The sequence below is a fragment of the Myiozetetes cayanensis genome, unplaced genomic scaffold (assembly GCF_022539395.1).
Source record: "Myiozetetes cayanensis isolate MyiCay16 unplaced genomic scaffold, myiCay2020 scf18, whole genome shotgun sequence".
Taxonomy (NCBI): Eukaryota; Metazoa; Chordata; class Aves; order Passeriformes; family Tyrannidae; genus Myiozetetes; species Myiozetetes cayanensis.
In genome coordinates, this window is record NW_026087389.1 from 15977653 (window position 1) to 15995473 (window position 17821).

The 17821-nt window shown below is 57.9% G+C and overlaps 1 protein-coding gene across 2 annotated transcripts in view; it reads right to left on the reverse strand.

Annotated features, from left to right (window-relative positions):
- CACNA2D2 (calcium voltage-gated channel auxiliary subunit alpha2delta 2) overlaps positions 1-17821 on the reverse strand; it is a 206991-nt gene that overhangs the window by 14440 nt on the left and 174730 nt on the right. For both annotated transcript variants that reach the window (XM_050312748.1, XM_050312747.1), the window contains exons 6-17: positions 10789-10927; positions 7134-7265; positions 6812-6869; positions 4635-4685; positions 4364-4463; positions 3398-3556; positions 2849-2956; positions 2093-2171; positions 1865-1914; positions 859-948; positions 572-640; positions 60-134 (exon numbers count right to left, since the gene is read on the reverse strand). In XM_050312748.1, the coding sequence (XP_050168705.1) occupies positions 60-134; positions 572-640; positions 859-948; positions 1865-1914; positions 2093-2171; positions 2849-2956; positions 3398-3556; positions 4364-4463; positions 4635-4685; positions 6812-6869; positions 7134-7265; positions 10789-10927 (1110 nt within the window). The remainder of the gene's footprint in view (positions 1-59; positions 135-571; positions 641-858; positions 949-1864; positions 1915-2092; positions 2172-2848; positions 2957-3397; positions 3557-4363; positions 4464-4634; positions 4686-6811; positions 6870-7133; positions 7266-10788; positions 10928-17821) is intronic.

A 17821-nucleotide genomic window follows, 5' to 3' on the forward strand; every position in this document is an offset into this window, starting at 1 on the left:
TTCCACACCAGGATTGGGCAGTGCAGGGCAGGGACAGAGGGGAAGGGGCCTCCACGCACGTTGTATCGCGGGGTCAGCCTCTTGATGTCGTTGAGAGCCACGTCGATCCCCATCACGCCCAGGATGAGCTGGTTCTGGAAGGAAGCACAGGGAGGGAGGTGGGTGGGAGCAAGGCTGTCACCTGCCACCTCCAGCAAAGGGGCAGGGAAACAGGAGGATGAACATCTTCTCCCTCTGGGATTGTGTGGGTCAGATTTGGATACTGCAGGGGCACCGGGTGGGATGTGCCAGCCCCCCAGCAGCCCCCCATGCGACACTGCACCCCCCACGGTCTTGCAGCTGCCAACTGTCCCTACTGAACCAGGAGAGCTAACCAAGGCCATTTTGGGTCACAGGGATGGCAGTCACCCCAGTGTCACCTCGGACAGGGGGTGCAGAGTAGGCAGCACCCCAGGGGTGCCAGTGCCCCCTGCACCACAGCCATGCACCCAGCGTTGGGGCACCTTCCCTACAGCAGCCCTGCACCAGGTGTCCCAGTGTAGCCAGGGTGGTGGCAGCCACGGTCTCCTACCTTCCTGTCACTGCTGTCCTCGGTCAGGTTGAACACCGGCAGCGTGCCCGTCACCACCAGTCCCAGCCCCTGCACAAGCACAGAAGGGTGTCCCACATCCCCTCTCCAGCCTCAGGACCCAGGGCTGGGGGTGGGCAGCAGAGTGGGGTTGCCCCCCTCACAAGGGAGATGGGGGCATGTTCTCTGTGGGACTCTGGAGCTGATGTCCTCACCCACATCACCTCGGGGCTGTGCAGGACCCTGGGGCTGGGGATCCCTCCCTGCACCCCAGGGCTGGGGGTCCTTACCAGAGCATCCTGGTACACGTTGGTCCACTGAACCTGCTTGGCTCTGTTCCCAGCCAGGACCATGGGTCTGCCCAGCACATCCAGGTACTCCTGCAGGGACACAGGGCAAGGGAAAGGATGATGTGGGAGCCAAACGTCCCCTTGCTCCAATGCAGTGACACCCTTTTCCCTATGCACACCCAGGGGTTACCAATAGCGTGCTTGGTGAGGCCTCCAGCTGTAGGCTGAGCTAGGGGAGGGGGCTCAGCAGCTACCAAAACCAGAGGTACTGGCTCCAGCTGGGACCCCAACAAGCTCATCATGATGCAAACAAGAGGCTGCTCATCATCAGCGGCGCATGAACAGGGCAGGGCCCCCCCAGGCAGTGCCAGCCAGCACCCCCCAGCTCCCAGCCATCCCTGGGGCTGGGCTTGCTCCATCATGCCTAGACCACATGGCTACTGTCTCCACCAGCCTTTTGGGATCTTCTGCTGGGGCAGGTTTCCTTTATCCTGGCCCACCTTGGCAAGGCAGACCTCTGGGCAGGGAGGCAGCCTTTGTGCTACAATGCCAGCACCGCCCTGAGGGCTGCCCTGCTTGGGGACCCTCACCACCTGCCCCCCACGGCACCTCGTGTGCATCCCACAAAGACAAGGGGCAGGAAAGGGGCAGTGGGACAGGGTGTGGGACAGACACAAATGGCTCTGCTGAGGGGGCTGCTGCTGGGGTTGGCCCTGCCTACGCTCAGCTCTGCTCTGTGCTGATTAACACCTGATGTTTCATAATTAGTCACTCAAAAGGCAGCAGGTCCGTAGGGAGCTGCAGAAGATGAATTACTTATTTCAACAGCGCAGGGCCAGGCTGAGGGCTCGGCTCGGCTCCCCAGCTCGCTGCCATGCTCACTGCCAGACTTTGGGCTCTCCACAGTGGGGCTGGAGCTGCCTGAACTTGCTCCCCCGGCAGGCAGGGCACCCCAGGGGGGCAGCTCTGCCTGCCTGCCCCCCGCCAGCCTGCCCACTCCCCATACCTGTGTGTTGATGCGGATGGCGCCGATGGAGGGGATTTCGAAGTAGTAACCTTGGAAAAGAGAGAGTAAGGCAGCTGGGGATCCAGCTGTCTGCTGTCCCAGCAGTCTGGCTGTCCATCCCTCCAGGGCTGCAGCCAGTGCTTTGCCAGAAGCATCACACACTGGAGCAGAGGGGTGAGCCCTGCACCCTGCAGCCCCCCGTGCCTGCTGGGTGCCAGCCCCGCTCACCTTTGTTGGCACAGGCCATCCACTGCAGAGGGGTCACGTCGTAGTTGTGCTGCCCGACGGAGAAGGTGAAGACCCGCACCTGTGGCAGAGCATGGCAGGGAGGGACGTTTGCTGAGCACCTTCCACACTCGGTGCTCCCAGACAACGGCAGCCTCCCCAGGGACAGCGTGGCACTGCCTGCCTTGGCCCACAGACTGTGCTGCCCACAGACAAGTACAGGTGGGCAGAAGACTCCTGGGGATGCTGGCTGTGCTGGTGGCAAAGGAGCCTCCGTCTCCTTGCCTGGTCCAGGCCAGTCCTGTCCCTCAGCATCACTGCATCGGCCCAAGCCACCTACACCAGTGGTCCTCATGCTGGGGCATCGCTGCTCCCAGAGGGGTCTGCACTATCCGAGGGTGCTAAAAGGACCAGAACCCCCCAACCCCACAGGTTTACAGGTCCTGGGTGGCAATGGGGACCTTCCTGCTGGTTTGCCTGCCAGCAGCCCTGTCCCCATGCTTGGGGTGTGCTCCCACCAGGGAGCCCAGCAACCTCATTCCCTCCTCAGCATCCTGCAGGGTGCCTGATTCCACACATCCTGCACTCCAGTGTGAGAGCTGGCTATAAACCCATTTCCAGGGCAGCGGCTCAGTGCAGGAGCAGGTTGGTGGGGAGGGAGGATGGTGAGGAGGCAAATGAGCATAAGCCAGCAATGGAGCTGGGGCAGCCGTCTCCCTCCCTGGCCCCAGCCCGGCACATGAACACACAGTCCCTCACCGTCTTGTTGGGCCAGTTGTACTTCTCAAAGACGTCCTGCACCCGGTCCTCGCCGCCATCCGTGAACATCATGATCATCTTGTTGCAGTTGGCACGTGTGATGTTGGACTGTGGGGCAGAGACAGCACCTGGGGCCGGACCCAGAGCCAGCAGCACCAGGCACGAGGCTGGATGTGGCCAGGAGGGCTGGCCCCAACCCATCTCTTTTCCCAGCCCTTTTCTCTGGGAGGAGGGTGGCCGGGATGAAAGGGCAGGAGGAGGGACTCTGTCAGCTGGGGAACGATGTTGTGGCTATTCCTGCTTGGTGCCCAACAGCACCGTTCCTTCCTTTTGCCTCTGGAATGGCTGCTGGCTGGATCTGGCCCCTGTGCCCAGCCCTGCTAACCTTGAATAACCCAGAGGGGCAGCAGCTCCAGCAGAACCTCAGCTACAGTATTCTGGGAGGTGGGATGTCTCCCCCAGCACTGAGGAGGAGGACTAGCTCTCCCTTTGCCCTCAGCACCCATGGGTTCACTCTGTGCCCAGCCCCCAGCCCAGCCCCCAGCTCACATTCTGCAGCTGGTCGAAGGCGTACTCAAAGCCAGCCTTGTAGTCGGTCGTGCCCTTGGCCACCATCCCCTGCACATCCTCCTTGAACACCTTCTTGTTCCGGATGTTGGCCTGCACCAGGTGCTTGAAGCATGACACTGGCTTTGCCTTCTCGTTGAACTAGGAGGCAAATTGGAGGGGAGTGGGTCACAGAAAAGGGGATGGGCAGATCCCAGCAGGCACAAGCCACCCGTGACTCTCAGCTCCCATGGGTGGCAGGCAGCTGGAGCATCCCACGTCCCACATCCCAGGGAGGGCTGATGCTGACACTGAGCCCAGCTTGGGCTAAATCCAGCACTGAACTGCCCGCTGTGGGTGCTGGCAGTGGGTGCTGCCAGTGCAGGGCTCACCTGCACCCTCACTTCGGCAGGACCCCCCCGGGCTTGTGCAAGCAGCCGTGCTGTGCCTCCCTGTGCTGTCACTGGGAGCAGGTGCTGCCTCTGGCTTACGGCTTCATTTGCTGGCAATTGGGCCCATTCATTAAGGGAGCAGCGATCCAGCTCACAGAGCCGGGCCAGACACGTTAATTAGCACCGGCGTGCTGGTGGCCAGACAGGGGAGGGCAGGCACTGGCTGGGCACCCAGTGACACACAGATGTGGTGGCACGGCCACTGTGCTGCGTGAGGTCACGGGCCGGTGACACAGCCACGGGGTGCAAGGTGTCACTGGCTGGTGATGGACAGGAGGTGGCTGGTTGGGATCGCCCCAAAAGCATCTCTGCCAAATGCCCCATGATGGGGGCAGCTTTTGCTTGCCACCACACACAGCCAAGCCCTGAGAAAACTCTTCCCTGCTTCTGTGCAGCTGGGTGGTTAAGAAGACAAAAAATGGCATTTCTCTCTGCAGAGCCCTTAGCCAGGTGGGTCTGGGGGCAAAGGGCTCCCGAACTGGGAGGTGCCTGGGGAATACAACCCTCTGATACTCACTGAGGCCACGTTGACGTAGTCATCGTCTGAGAGGGTGTCCAGCATCTCATAGACCGAAGTCTTCATCAGCTTGAGGGTGAGGCCACTCACACTGCCGCTCCTGGCAGGAGACAGGGGTGCCAGGGGCTCAGCAGGGAGGGCGCAGGGTTCCCCACCAGCACTGTCCCGACACAGCTTCTCTGGGGCCACTGGTGGGACAGTGGCACCCTGGCAAGCTGTGTCCCCATGCTGGGCTGGCTCAGCCCAGCCATGGCCCCCACTGTGTACTCACACATCCACAATGATGACCATGTCCTTTGGGGAGGAGGCACCTTGGATGTACCTGTGGGGTACAGAGGGAGGTCAGCAGGGTCGACTCATTTTAGGGGAGGCCCTGACCCTGCTGGGCACAGCCCAAGAGCAAAGCTCTGCCAGGGCACAAGCAGCCGGGGGGCTGTGCCAAGAGTGCCCACGCACCCAGGGCTGCGGTGACCCCACGGTGAGGAGCAGGGACAAGGTGGCAGTGGGCAGGTGGAGGTGAGGACATGGCTTGGTGTGGCACAGCAGACGGCCAGCGACCTGCTGCTCCGTACCATACCAGCCTAATGAGCTCTAAATGCTAAACTCTTCCATCATTGCAGGCCCTTTTCAGCGCGCTGATTATGCTGACACACACATCCATATTAAGATGCTATTTACCCCCCTGGTAGCTTCAAAGGCCAGGCTGATTAGGTTATTTTTAGCTACGAGGAGGAAAAATAATACTACTACGTAAATCTTCCCCACTGAAAACAATTAGGGAACCCTCTGAACCATCCGGTCCTGTGCCCAGCCCTGCTGTGCCATCCTGTGTGGGAGGGGACTGGCATAGTGCTCAGCACCCATCCCATCCCAGACATGGCCAGGCACTCCCAGCCTTCCCATGCCATCAGGTGGGGCCTGATCCTGCCATGGCTGAGGTCCAAGGGAGCTTCATTATTGGCTTGATCAGGATCAGGCCCTATGTGAATTAATTAGTGAGTTATTAGTATCAATTACTCACCACTACTGGGGAGGAGTGGGGAAGGGGCAGGCTCTGATTGCTAATCCCAGGTCCTGATGTTCCCTAATTACAAGTGATTACCCGGGCAGGATGCGGGTTGCTGGCATGTGGGGCCCTCCCGACGTGGGTGCAGCATCCCCCCAACACCTTCCCTTCGTGCTGGGGTGCAGGACGGGCAGGCAGCTGCCCACGGGCTTCCTGCCTGCCGGTGGGGCTGGGGGGCTCCGTGCCTGCCCTGCTCTCCGGGGCTGGGCTGTCGGTGCGGCTCAGAGCCCAACTAAGATGCCGCCCGTAATGGGTTGTGGCAGCGCATCCATCTCCGGCTGCCCGGCTCAGATGAATACCCTGGGCTCGGCGGGAGACGGCTGTGCTTAATGGTGCCATTCATCAAGGGAGGGGAAGGCAGGCGAGTGGCGCCGGTGGCCCCGTCCAGGCTGCGGGCGGGATCGTGGCCCCAGAGCTGTGGGCGCTGTGTGCTGCACCGGACCCTGGTGTGAGGGCTGGATAGGACCCCGAAGGGGTGTCCCCAGGGCTGTGCTGCCCCCCAGCACAAAGGGTGCTGCTCCTCCTCCACGGCTGGGTGGCCAAGTGGGTGGCCAGCCTGGCTAGTCGGCAGGGAGCTGGGCTAGTTGGGCTCGGTAGCCCCCTGACATACCAGCAGCCCCTTTTACCCCCAAGACAGTCTTCCAGTCCCTGCTCTGCAATAACCTGCACAGACACCCTGTCGGGGAACAGTTAATAATTAATGTGGAGCAATCAAAGACAATTAACCATACTAGCAGGGCCATTAATTTTCTGACAAGGAGAGGGGACAGCTTCTGGTGTGTGCAGGGGGTGATCCCTTGGGATACAGGGCTCCCTGGGCACATGCCAGAGACCTGTGCCTGCTCTCCTCTTCCTGCCTGCACTTTTAGGCAGGGAGTGTGGGCAGGATGGGGCTGTAACTCCACCAGCTCCAGCTGATAACCAGCACTGCTACACCAGCACCTCCTCCTGGGGTAAGGGGAACCCATTCAATCCCAACTCACTCGGTGTGGGCTAAGTGGCTGCTCAGCTATTGCAGCCCTGGGGCTGAGCTACAGCCTGGCACTGCCTGCTCATTCCTCTCTACATCCTCCCAGCTCACAGTTTCCAAGCTGGTTGTTCTCCCATTTGGATGGGAATTATGGCCAGGAGTGAGTGCCGGCAGCCTTGGCTGTGGTGAGGGGGCACTGGGTTGCTCTCTGCACTTTCATCTGCACCCAAGGATTTGTCCTGCTCTGCTTTCCCAGGAAGAGGGGAGGGGAGTGGGAACCAAAAGCTGCAGCTCGGATGCCTCTGCCTGTGTTATGGTGTCCCTTTGGCAATGCCAACCATGTGTGAAATGAAAAGGGCAGGGAGCTGGCTGCTCCCGGACAGGATCCCCTCCCCACCCGGTACCCCCTTACCAGGGCCGCCGGCGCACGTCGTAGAGGTCGATCTTGTTGGGGGCTCTCCACGGGGTGGCTGTGGGGAGAAGGCAGGTGGTGAGCAAGGCAGGGATGTCCTGGAGTGGGGGACAGGGGGATGTCAGAAACAGGGCAGAGGGATGCCAGGGCTGAGGAAGCAGCAGGCTCCAGTGGGGAGCTCACACCAAAGGGTTTTGGCACAGCATGGGTGCCAGATGGCCTGCAGGGCCAGTGCTGGGGGATGCTCACCCACATCTCACAGTCAGAAGGGCCCAGCTGCCCCGGCCAACCCCCTGCCCCTCAGCCACCCCCTGCCACGCACCGGGGTAGTAGCGGGTGACGCCGGTAGCGCTGCCAAAGACCTGCCAGAGCAGGGAAGGATCCTCCTTCCTGTTCTCAATGAAGACATCCTCCAGTGCCTGCGTCCAGTTCAGCTCGTTGAGGATGACGGTGGCTGTGGGAGACAGAGCCAGGGGTGGGCAGGTGGGTGGGGAGAGCAGTGGAGCTGGGGTGGGCTGAGGAGTGATGGGAACTGTGGTGACGGCAGGGAGGGACAGGTGTGTCCCCTCTACTCCTTCCCATGTAGGACCCCACAGGCTCTTTGTATTTCTCCCATATTCCCCCAACTCCTTTGCTCTCCCATGGCTCCAGCATCCTCCTGCTGTCCCCTTGTCCCCAGAGGAACAAGCCAACCTCCAGGGCTCACAGAGTGCTCGCCATCCCCCATCTGCTCTGGGGCAGACACAGCCACCACTGGGGACAGCTGGCTTGCCACCTCACCCCCTTCCCAGCAGAACACCCTGTGCCAGCCCCACTCCCTGGCGACAGCCACCAGCTGGGAAACCCAAGGCTTGTGTCCCCACAGGGTGTGCGGAACCTCCTGGGCCCTGCTCTGCATTCCCGCTGGCCCCGCACCTGACACAAAAGCAATTAAGATGCCGGCAAACAGCAGTTTTAAATTATTCAGCTATTAAAGCAAAAGATAAGCTGCCGGCAGCCCCAGCCTGTGATTAATCAAGAGGGGCTGGCGGGGGGGCCAGTGTGGCACAGAAGGTACAGGGCCAGTCGGCTGGTGGGGAGGCTGTGAGGGTACACCCTGTGTTCACAGGGGAACCCCAAGTGCTGTGGGTGCCCCAAGCCCTGGGCAGATGTGGGGGGAGTCCTGCAGTGTTCACCAATGCTGGGTTGCCCCAGGACTGTGGCATGGGGGATCCTGAGGTGGGTGCCACTGCAGGAGTGAATAGCCAGCAGCACCCTGGGAACAGGCATTGCTCCCTCCTGGGGGACCCTCAGTGCATTTTTGGGGTGCAAGGGCTCCCAGGAACACCCTGCCTCCTTGGCACAACAACCCAGTGTGGTGCTGCAGGGAAGCCAGTGTGTGTTTAAGGAGTATATTTAGCTCTCCTAAGGCTTCCTCCCACACATGTCCCTCCTGGAAACATCGTCATCACCCGTTCAAGCCTTCCCAGTGGTCCTCAGGCACTGGCAAGATGTGGGTAGGTTTCATCCAGGGTGAATCCTGGATCCCTCTATCCCAGCACCACTGCTGAGGATTTCTCTTTCCCTCAGGCAGCCATGCCTTCAAACCATGATTTACTCCATCCATATCTCTCCAGCCATTCCTCAGCACTGTGCCCACACAGAGTGCTGTTATCTGGGCACTTAGGATGATTTCTTGTTTGGCTCTGCCACAGGATGTGGTTTTTCCCAGGAGAAGGGGCCAGGAGCAGCCCTGGGCAGTGCTGGCAGCCTCAGCTGGGCACCAACATGTCCCTTGATAGCCCTGGGTATAGCACCCCCAGCACCTCAGGCACATCACCCACACCAGGCTTATACTTAATACATCCTGTACCCTCCCTGTGCTCCAACACGGCCCTTAATATTATCTCTGAGCATAAATGCAGCCCCTATACCTTCCCTGGGCATGAATGTAGCCCCCATAACATCCCTATGAACAAATACAGTCCCTGTACCCTCCCCACCCACAAACACAGCACCTACACTCTCCCTGTGTGCAGAGAGATGAGCCCATTGGATGGAGGCTGTGTCCATGGTCGGGACGGCCCTTGTCCCCCTCAGCTGAGGTCAGAGCTGCCAGCCCCGCTGGTGACATCCCTGTCCCCATCAGGGTGAGCCCAGCCCAGCCCCGCCCCTCCCGCGAGCGATTGCAGATTTAATTAAAAATGGCACAGTAAATAAAACACATATAGGATGTAATTTGTGTGTGTAGCGAGGGGTGACGGCTGCGGGCGTCTCCGCGGTGGTTTAATTAGCGTGCCAGGCAGCGATAGCGCCTCTGCGCCGGGTCCCGCCGGGGAGATGCTCCCCGCCCACGGCTCTGCAGGGACTCACCACGCTCGCCGCTGTCCCCGGTAGGAGGAGGGCACACGGGTGCCTCCGTGCCCTCACCCCAAAACCCTCTCTGCGGAGCAGCAGCTGCGCACCCTTCCCTGCACCCTGTTAAGGCCGGGCATCCCTGAGCCCACAAACTGGCTGCAGCCCCTTTCGCTGTCTGGTAAGGGGCACTGGCAGGGTGTCCCTGCACTGTGACCCCCCCACTGCCGCATGCCCTCTCCAGCATCCCTCTCCGAGCACCTGTGAGTCCCCAGAGCACGTTAATCATCTCTCGTTTCCCCTCGTCCCAGGACCGAGGGGGTATTTACGAGGCCACGGCGGGGCTCCAGCCGTGGTGTCGGCTGGCGAGCAGGGGCGAGGAGGAATGAATATTGCATCCTGCGCAGCCCACCCGGCTCGCATGATGTGCTTCATTAGCTGCCTGCCCCGCGCTCGCTGGGTAATAAAACTGATTGCAAATTTCTAATCCGCTGCCGCCGCCGTGGTGAAATCATTGCACCGATGCGGCTCCGAGCGCAGCCGTGCCTGTAACGAGCCCCTGTGCCGGGAACACACCGCCTGGGGCAGGAACGTGAGCTCAGCCCCGGCACCCTCATCACAACCCAGGGGACCTCGGGAAGTGCCGCTGAAACAATGAGGTGTGGGGATGGGCGCGGGGCAACAAGGGGTGCCCACCACAGCAGGGTCTGGGTCTGGGCGCAGGATGCAGCCGCCTGATGCTGGAGGATGCCCTCCAGCTGGAAGCAATCCCCAGCTCGGTGCAGAGCAGCCACTAGAGGGAAATGGAGACCGACTGTCACCATGTGCCACCGCAGCAGGGCGAGGTACCGGAGAGATGTGAAAGCTCAGGGACTGTGCCATCGCTCCGCGGGGACTCAAGCTGGTGTGGCACATCCTAGCCCATTCATCCCTCCCTTCCTCCCTCGCTGGCCGCTCTCGGGCTGGCCCATCAACCCCATCCCCCTTTTTGGAGCACCCCGTGCCCTCTGACACCTCCTGCATATGTTCCCGGCAGCAGGGGCTGCCCCGGGATGGCATTACCCTGTCCTGCAGTCATCCTTTGCTGCCCTCCTGCTGGACTGCAGCTGTTTTTCTCCCTTTTCATATCCTCAGCCCCAAGCAGCCCCAAACTAGTGAGGAAACATCCTGGCTTCCACTGCCCAGCCCTTCTACAAGCAGGGAGATGCTGCCTCTGTACTTGATCCTGCACAGAGCTGCTGCATCCTCCTGAACTCTCCAGCACCTGCTTTGAACCTCCTCAAGCTCTGCTGGGCTCTTCTGCAGGGAGGGTCAGAGCCCTGTGGGCACAGCATGGTGCCATAATCAACCACCTCTCCTTTGTTCCCTATCCCTTCCCTAATAACTCCTAACCCCCAACCTGCCCCTTTGGCCTGTGCTGAGCTCTTGAGGGTCCCTGGGGAGGGACACATTGTCACCTTCGTCCTGACATGGTGATATTGCCTCTTTTCAGTGCCCTCCTGTATGGGAGCCAGCCTGCCCTGGCACCAAGACCCAGTTGAGGCAGCCAGAGGTGATGGTCCCTGGGGCTGCAGCATTCCATGCAGGAGAGGTAGATACCCATCCAGGCAGCATGGGGGGAGTGGGTGAAGAGGGGCACTCACAGCCTTTGTAGATGTCCGTGGGGATCTGCACGGCAGCGTACGAATAGTTAACCTTGGTCTTGAAGTTGTCATCGTCGGTGAACTCCAGCTTCAAGGAGTTGGACTTCTCCCTCTCAATCTCTTCTCCATCAGGATCATCCTGGGGAAGGAGCAGAGCACATGGGGTCACCCAGGGTCCCAGCCCCAGATGCACACTAGGAATGCCTCCACCCAAACCCATGTGTTCCCTGGTGGAAACCAGCCACGCCAGGTCTCATGTGGATTTGGCCTGCAGTCTGTGCTGGTGCCAGTGGCACAGGGGAGCAGGTGACAGGAGCGGGTGGGCACAAAGGTGAGTGCTGGTTACCCGTGCCTCTCCAGCTTTGGTAGCATGGCAGGTATTAAATCAGACAGAAAAAAAAAAAAAAAACCAACAAAAACCGAAATCAAAAAAGAGCCTTGAAAATCAATTAGCAGCAAAAGGCAACTATCAAAGAGCAAATTAAAACAGAGTGCAGCTTAGCGCTCTGTCAATAAGCAATGCAAACAATATTTAATTATGGTGGAGAGATGGCAAATTCCCTACTGCCGATGCTGGAACGCGCTCCCTCGCCTTCACAGCCCTCCTCTCCATTCCCCAGCCCTGCTGCCAGCATGGCATGGAGGGTAAAATCCCTCTGGCAGGGCTGAGCCAGTGCAGGTAGAATGGCTGGGTGGTTGCAGACAGGGGACAGGGTGGGAGCTGAGGCACAGGGCTGTGAGGGGAAGAGGGAGGATGGGGGTGGCCTCACTACTGAGCTGGGGAAATTGCTTCTATCACCCCACCAGGAACAAAGAAACACAGGAGAAGGTCCTGGCTCCGAGCTGCCCATCCTTGCCAAGAGCCCAGTGTCTGGGGAAGGCTGTTTGCAGTCGGTCTGTGAGATGCTCAGGGTGAGAAGAAGGAAAAGGAGGGTGCTGCAGCACCTGCCCTTTGTGCCCCTGGAGCTACATCCCCGCTGAAGCACAGCAGAGATGCAGAGCTGCCTGTTCCATCCACAGGTAGTGACAGGCAACACTGGGACAGGGACATGCCGAGCCCAAGCTGGGGACTGGGAGGTGCTCAGTCCACCTTCCCCTGGCCCTGGCTGTGGGAGTGAAAGGGGTAGGGGTAGCAATGGCAGAGTAGGAGTGGCTCTGGCTGCTGAGCTGCCTGGCGGTGGAGCAAATTCCCTCCAGGAAGGAGCTCAGTGCCTCTCCCTCTGTGCCCCCCCAGTGCAGTGCCTGTCTCCGAGCCCGTGCAGGGCTGGCTGATTGCGGTAGCAGAGATCAGCCCCGCAGAAACCTCAGCGGACGTGACTGGAAGCATGAGCAGCCCCAGGCAGGGCTCGTACAGTGCTGTGCCTGGGATGGACACCTGGAGGGATGCCCCACACTGTCCAGCAGCAAAGAACCCCAGCATCAGGGGGGAGGAGAGCTAGGGGACAGCCCTACCCTGCTGTCCTTGATGGCCCCAGCTCTCCCACCAGCCAGGCTGCTCTCGACAAAACCCAGGGGACAAAAGACCTGAATTTCTCGTAGGAAAAGCCATATGTTTAAAGGAAAACTATGTGTTTGGGAAATAAACTGTGAAGCTTGTTTAACACCCATTCTGGTCTCCTCCCTGTTTCCCCTTCACAGATGACATGGATAAATGTCACCTCCACTGCAGCAGCTCCAGCCGGCCACCAAGGTGGTGACATTCCCGTGACATTGAGAGGGGTGGCCAAACCATTCGCCACAGCTCGGGAGAATAACAGGATTGATATGCAGGGTTTGGGCTTTAATTCCAGCCAGTGGATTGCGAGTGTAAACACACTGCCCAGCTGATCCCAGTTCAGGGGCTCCAGCTACCCAGAAAGATGCTGAACTCAATTACAGCCACAGTAGCCAAGTGGGAGGCAGGCAGGGACCGTTCCCAGCTCCCCTGAGCCACGTTGCTGATATCAAAATCCCGATTATGCTCTTAATTTCACGTAAATCTGGAGCAAAGGCACAAAACTGACTGCTGGACCCCCTGCAAAGCCGTGATGCTGCAGCAGAGCAGTCACCCCGGCTGCATGCTGGGCATGGGCTATCTGCAGAGAGGATCCAGCCCCAAGCCTGCCCTCGATGGGGGGCTCAGGTCTCTGGGGGAAAGTGATGCACACACAATGGTTCATCCCTGCAATCTCTCCCAGCACCAGACAATGATTAGAGGTGCCTGCTGAAAACAGGCTTTGGGATAAAGCTGTGGCCCGAGGGCACCTGCAGCACCAAAACCAGCTTTGACACTAAACCCTTGCTTTCCTCAGCCCAGCAAAGTCCTGGTGACAGCTCCCCAGCCCTCCCCCCCTCAGATCAGCAGGGCACCCTGCCACAGCCCATCAGCTACCCCTGCCACCACCAGCAGCTGGAAAATCCAACTCTTCCTCTCTCCCCCATGCTGGCATGGCTATTCCCCACTTCACTGGAGCTGGAACTACTGTATATAATTACCACTCCTCTGTTTATCACTATTCCGTGGTATCACCCACTTCTGAGGGGCTAATTTGTATGCTGCCAGGTTCAGTGCTGTCTGGCTGCTCTCATTCATGGAGCTGTAAAGAGGCACATATAGAGATCTTGGGCACAAATATCCAGCTACCTACATGTGGGGCACTTCATGCATCACTGACACCTATATGGCAAACAGACCTGCAGGAAGAGCTGATGTTATCCAAGTTACGTTTGCCCTTTATTCATAAATCTCCCAAATTATTTCTGTTTAAGCCAGGCTGAATTTGGCCCCTGAAATGGGGCAATTTCCAGCCACATGAAGGCAGGTGAAGCTGTCACCAGACCAGGCAGGGAGGGGAGTACCTTGGTGCTAGGCTGGGATTACAAGGAGCCACCTTGGGAAAGCTCAGGAAAGAAATTCTGCATTAAATTTAAATTAGAGCAAAGCAGATGATTCAAGTTCTCCTGAATTTATACTGGTTTAACTGCGAGCATCCGGCAGGCCCCCAGCCAGATTTTGCAGCATTTCTCATCATTACATTTCAAAAGGACTTGGAAACATCTATTTATCTGTTACAGTATGTACAACGTAACACAAATAGATGCTACAGTTTGAATATATTATTTGCCACACACCATTAGAAATCGACTCCACGGCAATATATCAATATGATACGTATTTACTGCTTCAGCAAGAAGTCATCACGCGCTGAGAGCTTTTGCCATCCCCAGTGCTTTAGCAGCTGGGTTGTCAGTCACATTTTCTTGAGTCTCCCAAAATGACAGACAGGGGACAAAATCCAGAAGTGCCCCAACACCCAGTGAGCACCAGTGGCACCACCCAGCAGCTTTACTGGAGGCTGCCACACTCTCGGCAAGTGCTCGCCCTCTATCCCCACCCAGACTGGTGCTGGCTGAGGAGAGCCTGCCTGCCCACGGGCACAAGGATTATCAGGGGTCCCCAGGGTTTGGAGCTGCCGATGGAGCGGGGCATGTGACCTGGCGCAGCAGCGATGCCTCGTCCCAGCAGCTCCCGCAGATGCAAACACCCCTGTTCATCTCCATGGGAACGAGCCATCACAGCTAATGATGCCTGCTTAAATGGCAGCACCCGTGACAAACGCGGGGCCCATCCCACCGCAGCAGCCCCACAGCATCCCTGCATCCCACGTCCTGCCCCTCACACGCCTGATCAAGAATATATCTCGCTGAAACCCCAGCATATCCCTCTCAATCTCCCAGGGCCACTCATCCATGCTAAGTCCGGAAAGGCCAGCAAAAAATTCATACCAACACGCTGTGATTCTATTAATAATGGATAGAAATGCCAGCCCCCAACACATGGTTGAGAAACTCCAGGCCTTGTGCAGAAGGGTCTTTCTCCTTAAATATATCCGTTTTTCCTGAAATGTGGTAATTTAATGCCAAGGAGGGAGACGGTGTGTTCTCCAGCCACATTCCTGCTTTTACAGCAGCCCAGGTTATAAATAACAATCAGCCTCTCCCGCCAGCCTGCTCCCCTATCCCCCTTCGCTTTTTTTAATCTTTGCCAAAGGTACTGTTTAGAGATCTTTCTAGACCATTTATTTTTAAATTACCAGCCAGAGGAGAGAAGTTAAAAAAAAAGGAAAAAAAAAAAAAAAAAGAAAAAAGGCAAGAGAAAGAAACTTCTGGGGCTGATAGCTTATCGGGAGGAAATCCAAATGTCACATTAGTTGAGAAAGTTGGAAGATTAAATTTTCCAACACCCTTCATCTGCTGCTGCTGACATTTAGGGGCTTTTTTTTCCTCCCTTCTCCCTCTCCTTGCTGTATCTACTGAGTAGGTTGAGCAGCAAGTGGTCAGCCCCTTCCTCCCCCACACTGGAAGAGGCTGAGGCTGCCAAGGAGCCTCCCACCATCAGCCCCTCACTCTCAGCCCTCCCTGAGACCTCGAGAGCCCTCCTGCCAGAGGGCTGACCTTGGGGCCAGGATACCTCCACAGAGCTGTGCTGCTTTCCACCCGAGTGCAGTACATCCCAGGGGATTTTGGCCTCAGCTGTGACTTAAGCATCATCCCCTGGCATGAACACAACACAAAATATGGAAAATGACTTTATTTCTGCGTTGTTCTGCCTGTGACACCCAACTGAGACCGTCTGCCGATTTAAACACTTCTCGCCACATAAACCCCATAGCCCTTGAGAGCGGGGACAGGTGAAAACCTCGCTTCTGCAAACATTTCAAGGGCCTTGGGGACGCCCAGGATAATTTTCTGATGCTCCTATTTGTTAAAAAATACTTGGAAATACAAAGTCTGTTTAGGGAGATAGCAGAGCTGAGGTGCAGGCAAAATGAATAGGAAGCTCATTTCTCTCTCACTGCAGTTAAAGCCGGAGTAAGGCTTGTGAATAAGTTGTGGAGAGCAGGCATTGTCCATCAGCACCAACTCCAGCTCGGCTACATCCTGCTCCATTTAAATAGAAAAACTGAAGCTAAATAGGGAAAGGATGGGAAGAGCACTATTAAGTTCCATTCAGACCTTCTGGTATAATCTCCCTTTCTCCACATTATTTTTGCTGGAATTAAATTTGCTGGGATTTCACTGGCAAGGAAGCAACAGCATAGGTAGGTAGGCAAGTGTCCTCCCTGCCAAACCCACATCTCTGAACAATAGGACACCTCCAGTTTTGCACTTTTGCTCAGTATCTCCCCAGAGGAGGACTGAAGCTGATGGGGCTGATGGTAGATTTGCAGGGCTGTTCTGTTCCTCCTTGACAACATGTCAGCTCCCCTGGGGAAAGACCAGGGACAAGCGAGCTGAGCCCACAGACACTGTGTAACCCTGAAATGCATGGCTTCTCCCCAGGGTCCCATGTGCTGGGAAGGCTCCGTGGGCACAGTTCTGAGGTTGAGATGCCTCCTGTTTCCTAATCCTGTCCAACATGACCAGGACGCTTTTCTCACTTGCAGAAGGGGTAATCCCAAAGCTAACAGCCAGGAGCTGCTGACTCAGACCACTGCTGCCAACACCAGCTGGGTGTGGGCAGCCTGTGCTGGTCAGGAAAACAGTGGGCATGGGGACATCCAGCTCCCTGTCCCCCGCCCCGCAGCAGCGATGGCAAAAGCCCAGCACAGCCCAACGGATGCATTAGTCCTGCTCCTTATCCCCTGGGCTGGAAGTTGCCTGGCTCCCCAGGCAGTCTCCTCCTGCCTCAACTGCCAGCCAGTTTTTCCTTCACTTCTATCCAAAATCCGCTTTAATGTGTTTTAAGCCCATTAGCTCCATCCTCTCCAGAGCAGCCAAGGCAAGCAGGATCCTCCCCCCTCCCTTCTTTGGCAGCTTCCCCCAGGCTGGGGAGGGACAGGAGACATCCTCTGCTCTGAATGAGTGGGACTGTGAGCAGGGAGACCTGCTCAGGAGAGCAAGTGCCCTCTGCTTTAGATCATAGCCCCTGTCCAACCTTTCTGTCCCACCTCCCAGATTCTCCACAGCTGGCTTCCCCTGCCAAGGAGCCCTTTTGCTGTCACCACGTGAAGGCAATGGCACTGGCAGATTGTCAGTAACTCTGCTTTGAAGGCAACCATGCTCTGCTCCAGCCTGCCCCTGGCTCTGCTCTGGGGCATCATCTCCACAGGGGGTTGAGAGGAGAACCAGTGGCCAGTGCAGAGCATGTTGCTCAAGCTGGTGGGACCCCATCAAGCCCAGATCCTCCCTTCCCTTCTGCATGAGGCCTTCTAAGGGCTCTTGGGGGTCACCTGAGCATTATTTTTGGATAAGGCCATGTGGTTTGCAAGTGGTTTGCTGCCAATGCCACGTGCTGCCGCTCCTCCCCTCCCGCTGCGTTACTGTCCCCTGATGGCACATCTGCTGCCAGCTCTGCCTGGGGACAAGGACCAATCCCAGTGCACCAGCACTGTCTGGGGCTGTCCCCAAGGCTGCACCCTGCTGTGCTTGCAGCTCCTGGCCAGCTCCAAGGACACCGTGATGCGCCTGCTCCCCAGCAGCCCCAGACAATGCACATCACTGACCCCACGAGCCCCTCTTTCCTAAGGATCCCACGGCACAATGTAGGAGCTGGGTGACCTGCCAGCAAAGTGGGGTGCTGTGGTACAGCAGTCATTGCTGGTGGAGCTCCCTGTGCCCGTGGCACAGCACCTGAGTGAAGTCACTGTCACCACGCAGAGGAGCTGGCAAATGGCAGCTCCCTTGGGAGCACCGGGAGAGCGGAGCTGTGGGGTCTGTAGTTAAAGCACTGATTGCCAGAAATCACAGGACGGCTGTGCTGCGAGGGGGGCAGAGAATTAAATTCAGTCTCTAATTAAAGGTTTGCTCTTCATTTGAATTTCAGATGCCAGCTTTAATTTTAGAAACTTTTGCAGGCAGCGGAGCGACCTTCCCACCTGCCTGCTGCCGGGCCCGGTGCTGGTGGACAGACACCACCAGTGCCACCACGGCTCAGCTGGGGGGACACGGCTGTGCACCAGGCACTCTCTGCCCACCACAGATGTCACTACATTGGCTGTAAGGAATGCTGTGCCAGGCCCCCTGCTATGGTGCTGGGACAGCCCGGCAAGGG